The 17,274-nt window shown below is 45.7% G+C and overlaps 1 protein-coding gene across 2 annotated transcripts; it reads left to right on the top strand.

Moving 5' to 3' along the window:
* The first annotated feature begins 3,351 nt into the window (after window positions 1-3,351).
* On the top strand, window positions 3,352-16,553 carry Hepacam (hepatic and glial cell adhesion molecule). 2 transcript variants are annotated; one of them, XM_013009638.1, is made up of 7 exons: window positions 3,352-3,501; window positions 11,877-12,218; window positions 13,471-13,752; window positions 14,024-14,123; window positions 14,978-15,051; window positions 15,320-15,390; window positions 16,076-16,425. In XM_013009638.1, exons 1-7 carry the CDS (start codon window positions 3,417-3,419, stop codon window positions 16,382-16,384), a joined length of 1,263 nt encoding a protein of 420 aa, XP_012865092.1. In that variant the 5' UTR covers window positions 3,352-3,416; the 3' UTR covers window positions 16,385-16,425. The 2 variants fall into 2 exon arrangements, with proteins under 2 accessions (XP_012865092.1, XP_012865093.1); XM_013009639.1 differs by having other exon boundaries at window positions 3,379-3,501; window positions 14,024-14,117; window positions 16,076-16,553.
* The last annotated feature ends 721 nt before the right edge of the window (window positions 16,554-17,274 follow it).

The following is a 17,274-nucleotide window of genomic DNA, read 5'->3' on the forward strand; positions in this document are numbered from 1 at the left end:
ACACAAAAAAAAGAATTGGATGGACATGGAGATTAACAAGTATGGACATATATTTGAGATTTAAAAAAAAGAAAGGTAACATTAACAACAACAACAAAAACAATTAGCCATATCAACAATTAGGTAAATTAGACAAACACACCCAGCAAGAACCTCCAAAGCATTCGTGGAAGGACAGCACAAAGGGAAGCCAGGACAATGGACACAAACAGGCCTTAAATTAAAGAGTCCTCTTGGACTGGGAATGGTGAGGCATGGCTGTAATTCCAGCAATGCAGAAGGCAGAGGCAGAAGGATTGAAATCCAAAGCTGACATGGGCAAAATTAGTGAGAGCCTAGTAAGTTAGCCAAAGCGCTGAGGTCATAGTCCAAATGTCAGAGTGCTTGCCTAGGAAGTGGTGAAACCCTGAGTTCAATTCCCAGTACCCAGAGGGTGCAGGGTGGAGAAGTTCTCTGTCTATTAGGAGAGAAAGACATGTAAACTGTCAATTTTAAGCTTCTCCAGGTCTGCTCCTCTCAGCCAGGATTGCAAATTTGCATGTTATACATTCAGATATACCAAGTAGTGCCCTTATGTCTTTGCAGTTGCTGTGGCCTTCACATGAGCATCTAACCTTCAGGTTACTGTTATGCACACTTTAGTGTAACCACATTAACTATTTCTTCAGGTAACTAGGTCCATGCTTGGGCAACTTGACAATTGTGCAAAGCAAGATTTTCCATTTCCTCCCCTAACCCCAGCTCCTCTCTGAGAATGGGTGGGGCAAGGATAGGTGGGCTAGCTAAGGTGACCTTGTTGCAACAGGGGTAGAGAATGAAGTGGACTCATTTTATATTCTCAGAATCCTACTACGGTGCTCCCAGGTCTAATGAGTTACATGCTGGCTCCCAATACAGCCTTGCTAGGCCCATAGTTATCACCCCTTGGTGAAGAGATATCAAAGTCCCTATACACTCTGGCCTCTTTTCTCTACCTTCTGCTTTCTGCCTGTACATTTTTTTTGGTCAGTCTTGGGGTTTGAACTTAGGGCCTGGGCACTGTCCCTGAGCTCTTCTATGCAAGGCTAGTGCTCTACCACTTTGAGCCACAGCACCACTTTTGGTTTTCTGGTGGTGAATTGGAGATAAGAGTCTCATAGACTTTTCTGCCCAGACAGCATCCTGAGTAGCTAGGATTATAGATGTGAGCCACCAGCACCCGGTTTCTGTCTGATCTTTACCCTCCCAGCACCTCTCAATCTCCCAAGGGCTTGTAGGCACTTTGTAGTACTTGCAAATTCTGTGCAAGTAGAGTAGCCTTAGTCTCATCCCTCTGTTAAGGATTTAGATGCCTCTTTGCTTTCTCTCTCACACATTTTATTTTCCACAGTTCTTCATGCAAAAAGAAAGAGAAGGAGGAGGAGGAAGAGGAGGTGAAGGAGGTGGTGATGGAGGAGGAGGAGGAGGCGGAGGCGGCAGCAGCAGATTTCAGGCTATTTCCTGAACTTCATATGCTCCTCTACCTCCCATCCAATAAGCCTCAAGGCCAAGCTATCACAGGCAAAATGGCCTATTTATTTATACCATAGAAGAACTCTGTGATTTGGTCCACCACCTGCCAAAGAGATATGTAAAAGGGATGGATGGAAAGAAATTAGAATATCCTTTTGTTCTTTGCAAAGACTGACTTTTAAGCCTTTTATTTTGCTACTGACTTTTAAGCTTTTTATTTTGCTACTAACTCCATGTGAATTTCTAAATGTCAAAAGCTGAGTGCTGAATTTGTCTTCTCTTTTGCAAACCTGCGGGAACAAGAGCTTTTTAGAGAAAAACAGGTGCTTTACATTGCGTAGGGAAAAGTCATAGGTACCGAGCTACAAAAGGAGGAAAAGGCTGGGGTCATGACTCAATAGGTAGAGTGCTTGCTTAGCAAGCATGGAGCATGAGTTCAAATCCTAGTACCACCCCCCTTCCAAAAAAGAGAGAAAAAGTGGGTTTTTAAATATCTTTTGGAGTTCCTCTGTGAAGTTCAACACCAATGCTTCCCAGTTCTTCTTCCTCTATATTATCTTTCTGTATTTTCAGATGAATGAAGCTTCAGTTCTAAAACAGCTTGGTTCAATATGAAAAAAAAGAGGAAGCGGTAAGATCATTGGTGCATTTATATCAGATCAGGGAGAGTAGAGTTGTGAACTCTAGTCTCACTAAATAAAATATCCCTGTAGGAATAAAAAACGAAAGAAGAAAAGGCACTTTTAATGACATGGTTTAAATATCATTTCTGTTGGTTTGCTTGCTTGCTTGTTTTTTTAGAGACAGGGTCTCCCCAGGTAGTTCAGGCCAGCCTTGAACTCCTGATTATCCTATACCTCAGCTTCTTGAGTGCTGGGATCCCAGGAGGTACTGTTACACTCAGCATTAAGTATCATCTCACTAACAAAAAATGTGCTAGTCATTCTCATGTGCCATATTTATACCAATCCTTCCAACAATTCTTCCAAAGAGGCTATTGTTCTCCCCATTTTACAGATGTGAAATCAGAGGCTCAAAGAGACGTAGTGAGCCATCCCAGTACCACTCAGTTTCTAAGAATGCCTACTAGCAGCCACCATGAGGAGATATGGTCACAAGCTGCATCGGGGTAGAGCTTAGGTGTACAGCCTTGAGACAGGATGCCACGACTAGACTGTTGTGCTGGGATACTGGCTGGTGACCTTACCTTAATCTTTGCTCTGACATGTTCTCGAATAGTGGCTGAAGGCAGGGGAGTGAACAGAGCATGTACCCAGCATCTACGTGATTCTATGACAGGAGAATGCCAGCCAGGGTGAGGAAAGGTATGAAAACAACAGAACTTGAGCTATCTTCCAATCTTCTTCCTGTGAGGTAAAACAGGAGTTTTCCCATTTCTTTAGAAATTCCATGGAAATTCTGTGGAGTTCCTCATTTCCTAGCTTTACAAAAGTTCCTTTCTCTCTCTCTTTCCAGAGCTTATTGGCAGGAACCTTCCTTCTCAGGAACAAGGAGTATGAAGTGGAGACAGGGTGGGTTGAGACAGAAGGTCTCCTTCAGTGTGTCCCTGTGCTGTGCCTTCACTGAGACCAGATTGTCATCTGCTCTGGGAGTGGGTCTCAGCTCAGACAAGCGAAGAACCCCCCCACCCCCACCAGCAACCCCTCACAATGGAACCTACAATGGAGATGATCTCTTAAGCAGAATCGCATCCCAACTGGGGATGCAGGGCTTGGATACTAGAAAATGCCAGGTCTGAGTGAGGGGAAAGCACAAGCCCAGCAATACACAGAGCTCTGTGTATTCAGAGGGAAGTTGGCAGAGCTGTGTTCGGGCAGAGAAACTCCGAGTGGTACAAAGGGACGTGCCCAGAGTGGAGAAATCATGCTAATTGTCTGCAGCAGAGCTGGAGAACGCCACCCAAAATGAAGAGAGAAAGGGGAGCCCTGTCCAGAGCTTCCAGGGCCCTGCACCTCACTCCTTTGGTCTACCTGCTTCTGATCCAGCCAGGTAGGAGACTCAAAGGGTAAGAAAGGATCTGGAGAAAGGACTTTCAAGGGAGAGGGAGGGGAAGATTTGAAGGCCAGAATGCCTTTGGGGTGGGAGGAGGGGAGAGAGCTCAGGCTGTGGGAAGCAACAATTCAAGCATTGGTGTTGAATGTATCTCTTCATTCCATGAGTCTCCTGCCCCCTCCCCCCCCCCCCCCACCACCACCTCGGGCCCCGTCCCCCAAAAGGAGCTCCCACGGCATTCAGTACATTAGATGGAGGGCACTATGCCACGTCTTATGGGATGACTTGTTGGCGTGGGCCAGTCCAGCATTCTTCCCAAAGGATTATGATGGGGCTAGGAGGGAGAGGGAGGGAAAAATCTCGATTTTGCACCTCCCTAAACCCCTCCTCTGCTTTTCTGAGTGTAAACTGCATGGGAGATGGGATAGCTGGAAGATAACAAGCCTCCTGGTTTAGGGTAGGAACACTAACCTAGCTGTAATTCATTCCATGTCATAGACACCTACCTCCTGTAGCGCCCCCTACTGACTTCTTGGAGAACTGATCTTACTTTAAATACAGTAGATGTATTTTCTGTGTATAAACACACAAAGGTTACGGAGAGACTAGGAATGCGTGATAGAGTGAAGAGATCATTTGAACAAACACAGAAACTACCATGAGTTAGACACAGATAATATATAGGAATCAGAGAAAGGTTGCCTACCCTTGGAGCAGAATGGGATGGGGGTAGTATCTCAGGTTAGCTTTCCTGTAGTAGGAATATTTGAATTAATTTTATTTTTGCCGGTCCTGTGGCTTGAACTTGGGGCCCTGGGTACTGTCCCTGAGCCTCTTTATGCTCAAGGCTAACACTCTACCACTTGAGCCACAGCACCACTTCCATTTGCATTGAATTTTAAAGGATGAGAAAAATGGTAGGAGTATATATGGGCACTACAGTTGAGGAAATAGGCAAAAGTCATTAGCTTGAAATAGCTTCATGTGTTTAGGCAGAACCAGCAGTTCATCATTGGTGGGGAGGAACGTATGAGTTGAGTTAGGCAAACTACATTCAGCTTGTGAAGTTGAGTGTAAACTACATTCAGAAGATCCAAAATATAGCCTGGAAACAATGGATGGGGATGGCAATCATAGTTTGATGAACCTATAAAAAGTAACCCCAAATATTAATCCCCCATATAAAGAAATCAAATATTTAGTGCCTCAAAATCAGCCCCTTAGTATTTCAGTTACTACTGCCCTCTCTTGAGGATTACAGGAGCATCCTAATTGATAATACATATTAATTTTGCTTGTCTGTGAACATTATAGATGAAATTATGTGCATGCATTTTTGTATCTAGCTTCCTTTGCTGAACAGTTTGCCAGGTTTATGTATATTGTTATTATAATTGTCATTTGGTCTCATTGCTTGGTATTCCATATAACACAATTTATCTCTCCCATTTTGGTAGATACTCTGGTTGTTTCTAAACCAATCTTCAACTCAGGCTTTATGAACAGAGTTGTTGAAATATTCTGGTATATGACTTTTAGTAAATATATACAATATATACAAATTTCATCTGTGAATATACCTTGGAATAGAATTGCTGAGTTATAGATTCTCTTAGTATATTTTTCTTTAGTATGACAAAATATTCTAGGCCTGATATCTTTATAAAATAAAGAGGTTAATTTAGCTCACGGTTCTAAAGATTCAAGAGTATGGTGCTGGTATCAGCCTGATCCTGGTAGATTTTGCTATTGTAAACCACCTGAGAAAACAACCTAAAGGAGGAAAGGTGTATTTTGGCTTAGAGAGGTTTCACTCCATTGTCAGTTGGCTCCATTGCTTCTGGACCCATGCATGGTGAGGCAGAACATCATGATGGTTGGAGTATGTGGTTGAGAAACTGTCTCACCTTGTCATGGATAATACACCTTGTCATGGATAATAGGAAGAGAGAGAGACAGGAAGAAGATGGGGCAAGATAAACTCTTCAAGATATACACATCTCACAGTGACCTACTTCTTCTAATCAGACTCCACCTCTTAATAGCCCACTTAGTATGAACTCATTGGTGAATTAGCCCATTCATGAAATTAGCACCCTCATGATCTAATCACCTCTCAACAATTAGATCCACACTGGAAACTCAGCCTTTTGGAAGGATACTTCATATACAAACCATAAAGCTGTGAAGGACATGATCACAGATGGAAAAGAGGAGGAAGAGATCACAGGGTGATACCGGAAGGTAAAACATTACTAGAAACTAACTAGGGTCCCAGGAAAACTACATTTACCCCTTGCCAGGGAACATTTCCAATGTGCTAAGCAGTGCTGCTAAGCTCCAGCCTTTAAAAGTTCTATACCACCTCTAAAAATTACTACGTTGAGAACCAAGCTTCAGAAACATAAATCCTTGGAGGACACAAGTAAACCATATCCAAGTCACAACATGTTGAACTTTCCTTGATATGATCTGTTTTCAAAAGTAATTGAAACAAGCTGGGTGCTGGTGGCTCATGCCTATAATTCTAGCTACTCAGGAGGTTGAGATTTGAGGATTATGGACTGAAGCCAGCTTCGAAGTCTATGAGACTCTTATCACCAATTAGCCACCAGAAAACTGGAAGTAAATGTGGCTCAAAGTGGGTAGAGCACTAGCTATAGGCAGAAAAGCTCAGAAACAGCATCCAGGCCCTAAGTTCAAGCCCCATGACCGCCCCCTCCCCCTGCAAAAAAGTAGTTGTATTGATTTGTACTCCCACTGACATATATAGAGTTCTGTTTTTTGGGATGTCCTGTTTTACTCTATTGAGCTAATTTTGTACCAATATCAAAAAGGAAACCTCCTGGGTCTTCAGTGGTATTGTATTAAATTAAAGGTCAGTTGGGAGAGTTGACAGCTTAACAACAGTGAGTGTTTCAATTCACAAACATCTTGTCTACATGCTATTTTTAATTCATACAGCTAGGTATCTGTGACCATATAAAAATCTCTAGAGTCTTCTCTTTCTGTATTCCAAGGGCCTTCTTCACAGTTTCTGTTTCCTGATGTTTTTCTCTCCCATTCCTGAATGATTGGTACTTTAAATGATTTCACCGTCTTAGGCCTCAACAGGATAACAATACAACACAATAGCCCCTACATTTATACGATAAGTAATGCATCTAGATAGCAACAGCACGGGTCACGGGTGGAGGCTGTTGTATCATTAGGAATGATAACTAAGAGCCAAAGCAGAAAACAATGTGTCTTTCCTTTTAGAAGACATTGCTGTATGCTATCCTTTGTTATGTGCGGGTCAGGTCCCCGCACAAAGAAGGTAACTGGAGAAATCCCAAGGAAGGGTGTCCATGATGGATGAAGAGATGGAGGAGTTTCTTTAAGGAGAAAGACTTCACAAAGAAAGAAAGAAAATGTTTCTGGTAAAAGGGGATATAGCTACAGTTCTTGGCATTAGAATACTGAAACCAGATCCCATTGGCACTTTTGAAAGGTAAATTTGTGGTGAATATGATAAAAGGGAAATATTTGCCCAGCAAATATGAGTAGATAGTGGTTAGATGGTTTGTTTTTCAATGAAAAAGCTATAAAGGGAGCCCAAAGCTCTTTTCAGATACATTCTTACATTGGAAGTCTGACTTTCCTTCAAGTCACAACTGGTTTATTCTCTTGAGAATGAGTGGCTCTCATTTATAAGCCTAGCTCCACAGGAGGCGGAGATCTGGAGAATCACAGTTCAAAGGCAGCTTGGACACAGAAGTCCTCAAGACTTTATCTCCAAAAATAACAGCAAAACAACCAGCTGAAAGTGTCAGTCAAGTAGTAGAAGTGCCAGCCTTGAGGACAAGATGAGTGAGCACACAACTCTGGAAATTTCCTTGGCTGATCTAATCCAAAGAGCATTGTTGAGGTCCACAGGAACTTCTTGATGGGATGTTAGTTTCCTTTTATTGAGCCTTAGGTGGGAACAAAAACTTTCTACATAATGATATCTCAGAGACAATGCCTATGTTAATTACTTCTCCAGGTTGAATAGTCCTAATTCTTTTTATTGCCACTCTGGGCTACATTTGTGAGCCATTTCCTCACTTCTGTGTCCTGCTTTGGCTCCTGTTCCAGTTCTCCGAGTCGTTTGAAAGTGTGGAATCCTGAATTTAATATAGATTCTGATTTTGCCTACAGTTCTTGCAAAACAGCCTTTGCTTAGCAAAGTCTGCTCATTTTTTCATGTGAACATGGGTGTATGACTATGTATGACCCATATAAACACGACGAATGTCCTCCACTCCCCGGGAATGCCATGTTCACAGGCTTAAGGAAGGAGAGTAGCCATTTAGACAAGAGTATGGCCTGAGGTAATCCATAGACTGCAATTTCCCCAATGTTTTTAATCCAAAATAAATTATCTAACCTTATAGGAAGAACAGAATGGGAGAGGAAAGACATCACTAAAAGGGGTGCTGGGAAGCTGGGTGCCAGTGGTTCATGCCTATGATCCTAGCTACTCAAGAGGCTGATTTGAGGATTATGGTTCGAAACTAGCCTAGGTAGGAAAGTCCATGAGACTTATCTCCAATGAACTACCAAAAAAAAATGCCAGAAATGGAGGTGTGGCTCAAGTGGTAAAGTGAACACAAAAGTTCAGGGGCAGTGCTCAGGCCCTGAGTTCAAGCCCAAAACTGACACAAAAGAAAAAAAGTCTAGGAAAAAGAAAAAAAAGAAAAAAAGTCTCCTGGGACCTTGGAATGGGATGAGATAGGCGACAGTATAAGCCAGAGAAACTCAAGGGAGGTCAGAGCTATAGAAGGGAGAGGGAGAATCGCTTCATCTTAGGGCTAAGGCTGTCTCTTCCAGCCATGGTATATGGAAATAGAAATCTCAAAGTTTGGTACTAGTGATCTGTGTTAGTTTCCAACTGATATAATAAAATACTCAAAGCTGAGTACTTTATAATAAAAAGATGCTATTTTAACTTACAACATTAGGGGTAGAAAGTCCATCCAAACAGCTTGACCCTGGGCTTTGGTGACGGGGGAAAGGGGTCTAACTGCAGCACACCAGGGCAGATGACTTCAGGGAATGTGTGTGAGAGAGAAAGATCTCATGGAAAAATAGGAAGGCAGAGATGGGTTAGGCTCTTTTTTTTTTTAAATAACTCTTTCTCTGGAGAATCAATTTAAAACTACAAAAACTCCTTTAAGCTCTCAGCACCTTCAGTGAAGCTAAACTCCTCTACCTCTTAAAGGTTTCACTGCTTCTTAAAACCTACAACATTGAGGACTAGGCTTCCAATACCTAAACAGACCACAATGCACACCACAGCAGGGGTGTTATTCAGATTGGCTAACCCACAGGAGGGCTCTGCAAATATAACTGGTGTGTACATCCCTATTGCATCCTGAGGAGGAGGAAGATGCTTCATATATGCCATCACTACCATATTCTTCATGGCCTTTCTCAAGAACACCTCGGGTCATATATACTAAAGTCTCCTTTGCTTAATTGAAGAAATTAGAGAATTTGTTTTTCTAAATCAAGCCAAACCTGAGATCTGATTTAGAAATCCCATTTAAGTAATCACAGAGAGTTGCAAGTAACCTTAAGATCATATGGCCAAATGGATCTCCACCTGGTACACAGACTAGGGATTCCTAGTAGATCCCATTACTTGGAGGACATGATTTATGTTTCCACAAATTCTACTTAGGTAGGTGAGTTAGACCAACATTATATTTATTTCTATTTTGATGAAAAATTTTATAGGAATAAAAATGCCTTAAAAAAGTTTGATGAGGGGCTGGGAAGGTGGCTCAGTGGTAGAGCACTTGCCTTGCATGCACGAGGCCCTGGGTTCAATTCCTCTGCACCACATAAGCAGAAAAAGCCAGAAGTGGCGCTGTGGCTCAAGTGGTAGAGCACTAGCCTTGAGCTGAAGAGCTGAGGGACAGCGCCCAGGCCCAGAGTTCAGGCCCTACGACTGACCAAAAAAAAAAAAAAAAAAAAGTTTGATGAGGTAGGTTGAGATAGAAGGATGGACATGGTTATACTGATCTAGGTGCATTTGTGCTCATAAATGGGTATGTTGAGTTGAAACCCCTTTGTGAAACTACTTAAGATAATAATAATGTTTGAAAACTATTTTGTCCACTCAGCCTTCCTCAAATTAAGACTTCCATTTAACAACAAACATAAAATGCTCAAAAATTCACTTCTAGACTGTCCTAATTCTTTTTTTGTGGGGTGGGGTCCAGTTGTGTGGCCTGAACTCTGGACCTGGGCACTGTCCCTCAGCTCTTCAGTTCAAGGCTAGTGCTCTACCACTTGAGCCACAGCACCACTTCTGGCTTTTTTCTTTTTGCTTATGTGGTGCTGAGGAATCGAACCCAGGGCCTCAGGCATGCAAGGCAAGCGCTCTACCACTGAGTCACCTTCCCAGCCCCTGTCCTAATTCTTATAGCCATCTTTTCCACTCAAAGTTTTGTGATACATTGATGGTAATGGGTCATAGAATATTAGCGTTAGAAAAGGCTTACAGGTCAAAGAAAGAGACCCAGAGAGGTGAAAGGAAAGTCAACTGGTCTTTTCTTGACTTCTTCCAAAGGTGAGGTGCTCACTACTAAACAAAGTACCAGTTCTGAAAATAGACTGAATATGCTTAATGAATAAAATTTGCTTTGACCCACCCTGCCACAAACAACTATAAAGTTTTAATTGTCTCTTGTTCTGGTCTAGACTCCCTAGAACAGAGGAGAGGAAGAATGAGAAAGCATAGCTCAGCTTCCTCAACTCTAGACTGCATTATAGTGGAGTAAGAAGTAAGGACAAAAAGGATAGGAAGATTCAGAGACAAAGAGGGTAAAAGGAAGCAACTGGAGAACAGAGGGACTGAGAACCTGGCATGTGTCTATTCAGCTAAGCCCTGATTCCTGATTCCTACCAGCATCCTTTCCAGATGACTCTCTTTTGAGTGGTTGGGATGCTCTATTTGACCAGTAACACCAACGAACAGCATCCATTTAGGCCCTAGATCTACAACGAAGCCTCAGAATATGAGATGTGTCTCTGAATAGGACTCCCTGGACAAGGTCCTAAAATCCTAGAGTCCATGAGGCCATATAGCCTCTACTCAAATTAGTTAGGGGAATCTGACCCCAAACAGGTAAGTGGCTTTTCATAGATCAAACAGCCCAGCAGAAGGCCTAATCTTTGATGCTCAAACTTGTGTTCTTTCCACTACACAACAGTAACTGGGGTGCTTAACAATCCTATGGTTATGAAAGGGTAGTTGCTGTTATTATTGTTACTATTCTTTATTTTATAATGATATATTTATTTTATAAACAAGAAGAAAGGGACTTAGAAAGATTTGCTTGCCTAAATCTGTGCAGTAAGTGGTAATTTTGGCCTTTTTTTTTCAGTAGTGGGACTTGAACTCTGGGCCTGGGCACTGTCTCTCAGCTCTTCAGCTGAATGCTAGTGCTCTACCACTTGAGCCACAGTGCCACTTCCAGTTATCTGGTGGTTTACTGGAAATAAGAGTCTCACGGACTTTCCTGCCCAGGTGGCTTTGAACCACAATCCTTAGATCTCAGCCCCCTGAGTAGGTAGGATTACAGGTGAGAGCCACCAGTGCCTGGCTTTTTTTTTTTTTTTAAAGAGAAGGTCTCACTGTGTAGAATAGACTTGCCTTAAACTCATGATCCTTCTGCCTCCCAAGTGCTAGTAGGCTAGAGGCAAGTCTTGCAAGGCTCTTCTGATTCTATCCATCCAAATTCTTCCTCTATTTTGTACTGGGCAGGCTCAGAAAGATGCTACTTGCTTCTGGGGTAAAGATCAGATACTCTTGCTATGATGGAAAGTATCCATGTCTTGAGCCCCCTAAGCTGCCCCTTTCTCGACCCCCTCTTATAACACACTCTTGCATTGTGGATCTACCTTCCCATGCTTTCTCTGCTCCCCACCAGCCCAATGTTCAAGTTTGACAAATTCTCCCTTTCTATCCAATGAGCAATAAGTTTCGGGAGTGCAAAGATTTCTATCTGCATTGCTTTTGATTTATCTGAAGGCCATAGGATAAAGGTGTCTGGCACATAGGAGATGTTTTATTTCTATGAATAAAGACATCGAAGGTAGGCTAAATCTCCTATAAGAGGAAGGCAATGGAAAAAGGGCCAGAGGAGGCAGAGAACCAGGAAATAGGAGAGCCATGGGATGGCTGTGAGGGCACCAAAGCATAGAGCCACCATGGGAGAGTTAATGACGGAGGGAATGAAGGACCCACAGGGTAAGATACTGGGAGATCAAGGGACTTAAAGGTGGATGAGGGTAAGGTTCTGGGCCTAACCTTCTTCCCCATGGGACGCTATTTGCAGCCCCCCTGGAGGGGGTGAACATCACCAGCCCGGTACGTCTGATCCATGGCACCGTGGGGAAGTCAGCTCTGCTTTCCGTGCAGTACAGCAGCACCAGCAGTGACAAGCCTGTGGTAAAGTGGCAGCTGAAGCGAGACAAGCCCGTGACCGTGGTGCAGTCTATTGGCACTGAAGTCATCGGCAATCTGCGGCCTGACTATCGAGACCGTATCCGACTCTTTGAAAATGGTTCCCTGCTTCTCAGTGACCTGCAGCTGGCTGACGAGGGAACGTATGAGGTGGAGATCTCCATCACTGATGACACGTTCACGGGGGAGAAGACCATCAACCTCACTGTCGATGGTAAAACTCTCTGACCAGGATGGAGGCAGGACAGGTGGCTGGGACTGTGGAAGGGTCTGCCCAGCACACTAGCTAGACCCAAGAGAACACCAATACAAGGCACTCTGGAGTTGAGCACAGACATTAGATTGTGGGAGCCGGGTGGCAGGGTGGGAGGGGGGGAATGCTTGAGTACGGCCAACATGGACAGAGGCCTTGCTGTGTGCCAGAAGCTACCTATAGTGTTTTGCGTATGTCAGCTCCTAGCAGTTACAATCATTTAGGCAAAGTAAATGTCACTCTCTCTATTTTATAGATGAGGTAAGTTGAGGCACAGAGAGACGGCATCAGTTGTCCAAGCCTATACAACTGCTAGAGCCAAGACACGAATGCAGATACTTAGAACTAAGGTTTCTCCTAACTAACGTATCTTCCAAGCTGGTTGGAGACATGAAAGCCCAGTGGTCTTGGAAAGGTACTTAGGAAGAATCAAGGCAGATACCAGGCTGTCTTGTTCAGCATTGTGCTCCCTGCACTTAGTAGGGACATGAGAAATGGAATGAGTAAACGGATGAATGAATGGAAGAATGAACGATGGGAAGGGACTGCACTGAGGAACTCTTTAGGCATGTCTTTACCTCAGTCCACAAGCTGAGTTCATGGCATATTGGAATGTAGGGAATTCATTTATTTTATTTTTTTTGTAGGTCATGGGGCTTGAACTCAACCTGGGCACTATCCCTCAGCTCTTCAGCTCAAGACGAGTGCTCTACCACTTGAGCCACAGTACCACTTCTGGTTTTCTGAGTGGTTTATTGGAGAGAAGAGTCTCATGGCCTTTCTTGCCCAGGCTGGCTTTGAGCCTCAATCCTCAGATATCAGCTTCCTGAGTAGCTAGGATAATAGGCATGAGACACCAATGCCTGGCTCAGGGAATTTTTTTAAAAAAGGGAAAGGGATCCAGGCATCTGTGGCTCACACCTATAATCCTAGCTACTCAGGAGGCTGCGATTTGAGAATTGCAGTTCAAAGCCAGCCCAGACAAGAAAGTCTGTGAGAATCTTATATCCAATTAACCACCCGAAAACAGCACCAGTGGTGCTGTGGCTCAGTTGGCAGTGTGCTAGCCTTGAGCTGAAGAGTTGAGAGACAGTGCCCAAGCCCAGAGTTCAAGCCCCACCACTGACAAAAAACAAAAGTGGCGGGGCGGGGATGTGGGGGGAGGGAGATACTTTCTTGCCCATGACTTACTGGCTCTTCCACTGGGGCTTAGTGCCCATTTCAAGGCCGCAGGTGGTAGTGGCTTCAACCACTGTGCTCGAGCTCAGTGAGGGCTTCACCCTCAATTGCTCACATGAGAACGGCACCAAGCCCAGCTACACATGGCTGAAGGATGGCAAGCCCCTCCTCAACGACTCCAGAATGCTCCTGTCCCCGGACCAAAAGGTGCTCACCATCACCCGCGTGCTCATGGAGGACGATGACCTGTACAGCTGTGTGGTGGAGAATCCCATCAGCCAGGTCCGCAGCCTGCCGGTCAAGATCACCGTGTACAGTGAGTCTTCCCGCCTGCCCGAGAGTCAGGTGCCCAGTGGAGCTAAGGGCAGAGAGCAACTCTGAGGGGCGAAGGAGGGCAGAGATGGGCCGATTATTTGTGGAGGACAGACAAGGTGGGGACTGGGCTCTGAGCCAGTTCTGCCACCTGCCAGCCATGGCACCTGAGGCTCTTTTTCTCTGCCTTCCACTACCACGAGCTCTCCTTGTTACACCCACTGCCCCTTCCAGAAGTTTCTCCCACCTGTCTGTCTGTCTGTCTCTCCCCTTAGGAAGAAGCTCCCTCTACATCATCTTGTCTACAGGAGGCATCTTCCTCCTTGTGACCTTGGTGACAGTCTGTGCCTGCTGGAAGCCCTCCAAAAAGTCTAGGTAATCTGGCAAATTCCACAACCCATGCACCCAAATCCTTCTGTCTGTTCCAGCCCTAAACTCTATCATTTATTTAGGTGCCTGGGACTGAATGCAGGAATTCATACATCATAGACTCTTTATCCTCTCCTCCCCTCCCCTTCCCCTCTCCTCTTCTCTCCTCCCCTTCCCTCTATTATTCTCCTTACCCCTCTTTTTTTAATCTCCATCTTTTCTTCCTCTCCCCTTTCCTCTCCTTCACTTCCTTCTTTCCCTCCTCCCACCCCCTCTCTCTTTCTCCCTCCCTTCTCCCCCCCACCTCTCTTGCAAGTTCTTACTATGTAATCCAAGCTGACCTCCAACTCTCAGTCTTTCTCCCTCTGTCTCCCAAGTGCTGGGATTACAAACATGAGCCACCATGCAGGGATCTTTTCTCATCTCTTCAGATGCCTTGCTTCCCAGGGCTCTTTACCTTTTCCCAAGATATGTCTCTTTTCATTATGTATGGAATTGTATCTTGTGCCCATTGCCTCCAGAAATAATGGTTTTATGTGCTGAGGATCTTTGGGCCAGGCAGTAGGGATGGGGTCTTAAGTTTGATTGCCTCCAATTTATGCATCAAGACTCTTGAGACTCATGTTGGATAAATGACTTGCCCATAGCCACAAGCTAGTGACAGATCAACATGCAAACTTAAATGTAACCCATTCCAAAGCTCAGGTACTACTCCTATTACCCCCCTCATACCCAGCCTATCTTCCTGTTATGAGGAGGCCTCCTTTATGGTCATCAGAGCTCTTCCTGGGTCCCTTCCCCAGGTCCTCTGCTCCCATTCAATAGTTCTTTTCTTGGTGGGGGGATGGATTGATATGCAGGAAGAAGAGGAAGCTGGAGAAGCAAAACTCCCTGGAGTACATGGATCAGAATGATGACCGCCTGAAATCAGAAGGTAAGCTCCCCAACACCCACCCACCCACCCATCCATACTCAGATCAGTGGGCTGCTGGGAAAGGGGAGAAATGGGCCACAAGGAAGCCAGCTCTGCAGGGCCCTTCCTTAACCAACTTCTGGAAGACTGCAGAACAGGGACATGTACAAGGCAAGGTAGGACTTCAAGTATTCAGCCACATTGACTACTCAAGAAGGAAGGGGCGGAGCTGCTGGCTGGTAGAGAGAGTTGTACCTGGGCCAGCCACTCTATTTTTTCCCCTGTGCAGCAGACACCCTCCCACGAAGTGGAGAACAGGAGCGGAAGAACCCCATGGCACTCTACATCCTGAAGGACAAGGTAAGCTCTAGGAGATGGGTGTCCCACAAACCAGCAGTGAATTCCCAGCACATGCTGGGATACCTGTGAAATCTTTCTGGCATTCCTATTTATCTGTTAGTTTGTTTTGGTGCTAGTACTGGGGCTTGAACTCAGGGCCTGGGCGCTGTCCCTTAGCTTTTTCATTCAAGGCTGGTGCTCTTGAGCACGTCTGACTTTTTATTAGTTCATTGGAGGTAAGGGTCCTGCAGACTCTTCTGCTGAGGTTGGTTTTGAACCTCGATCCTCAGATTTCAGCCCTCTCAGTAGCTAGGATTACAGGTGTGAGATGCCCGCATCCAGCATCATCTCCGCTTTACAGGTTAGAAAATACAATCTGCACAGGATGAAGCACACAAGTAAGTAGCAGGTCTAGGTTCCAGATCTAAGTCTTTGGACACCAGCTCTATTGGTTTCCTATTTCATGACTTAAGATTTCAGGTTGCCCAAGACTGGTGAACAAAAGGGACAAAGTACTCAGAGGTTTGTCCACGAGTTACTGAGCGCCTATTATTACCTGCTAGGCACCCTACTAGTCTAGTACATGTCTCAGGAAACAGAAGGAAAAGCAGATGGTCCAGCCACACCCAAGGAGGTCTCCGCAGCCCCAGCCTCCTAGGCCAGGCTAGACCAGGGCCCCTGATGCCCGCACCTCGTGTCCTTGCAGGATTCTCCGGACCCCGAGGAGAACCCCGCTCCGGAGCCCCGGAGCACGGCAGACCCCGGCCCTCCGGGCTATTCCGTCTCGCCCCCGGTGCCCGGCCGCTCTCCGGGCCTGCCCATCCGCTCCGCCCGCCGCTACCCGCGCTCCCCGGCGCCCTCCCCGGCCAGCAGCCGCACCCACACGGCGTCCCCGCCGCGGGCTCCCAGCTCGCCCTGCCGCTCGCGCAGCGCCTCGCGCACACTGCGGACTGCCGGCGGCGTGCACATGATCCGCGAGCAGGACGAGGCCAGCCCGGTGGAGATCAGCGCCTGAGCCGCCTCGGGGAGCCCCGCGAGGCGCCCCGTGATCCGCAGCCCCACGCGTGATCCGCAGCCCCACGCGCGCGCGTCCCGTCCTGGGAGCTGGGTTAAGAAGTCCCGGAGCCTCCGGGCCTAGGGGCTAAGGGAGGGAGGGGGACAGACCCGTGTGCGCATGCGCAGACATACCCTGCCAACATCGTCATCATCATCATCATCATCATTTTCATCTAGGGGTGAAACCAGGTTGCGTTTGCTCTGGGTTTATTGGCTTTGTTCTCCGTGGGTATAGGTTGTGCCCTCTTAGGACTGTATAGATTATTAAATTTCTTGCCCCCTTCCTCCTCCTCCTCCAAAAAAAAAAGGATCTTCTGAAACTAACATCAGTAATCTAACCCCCATAATGATCCTGGGAGCTCTTAATGCTCCCTGCTCCACTCCCTTTCCTTCTGGAAGCTTGATTTCTTTGGCTTTTATTATTAATTATTATTATTTTGCAAGCCCAGATTAGGAAGACTGCTTGCCCCCAGTGCCCCATTGTCCTTAAGGACAATGTGAAGGCCCTGTCTTAGAACAGTTCCCCAGGGAGCTCAGTTCCTGGGTTCTGACATATACCATATACCCCAGAACCCGGGTGCTAGCAAACTACTCAAGCTCCCCATGTTGGCTTCCTCCCCAAAGTGGAGCTGTGGCTCAATTGGTAGAGTACCAGCCTTAAGGAAGAAAAAAAAAAAGGCTCAGGGACAGTACTCAGGCCCCGAGTTCAAGCTCCAGAACTAACACACACACACACATACACACACACACACACACACGTCTGCAGGTCATGCTTGGCATTCTTCCTGTCCCTGTTCATGGAAAGATGGGCCATGTCTATTCCCTTAAAGAAGGGCATGCCTATTCACC

Source organism: Dipodomys ordii, unplaced genomic scaffold (assembly GCF_000151885.1).
Source record: "Dipodomys ordii isolate 6190 unplaced genomic scaffold, Dord_2.0 Scaffold10, whole genome shotgun sequence".
Classification (NCBI taxonomy): Eukaryota; Metazoa; Chordata; class Mammalia; order Rodentia; family Heteromyidae; genus Dipodomys; species Dipodomys ordii.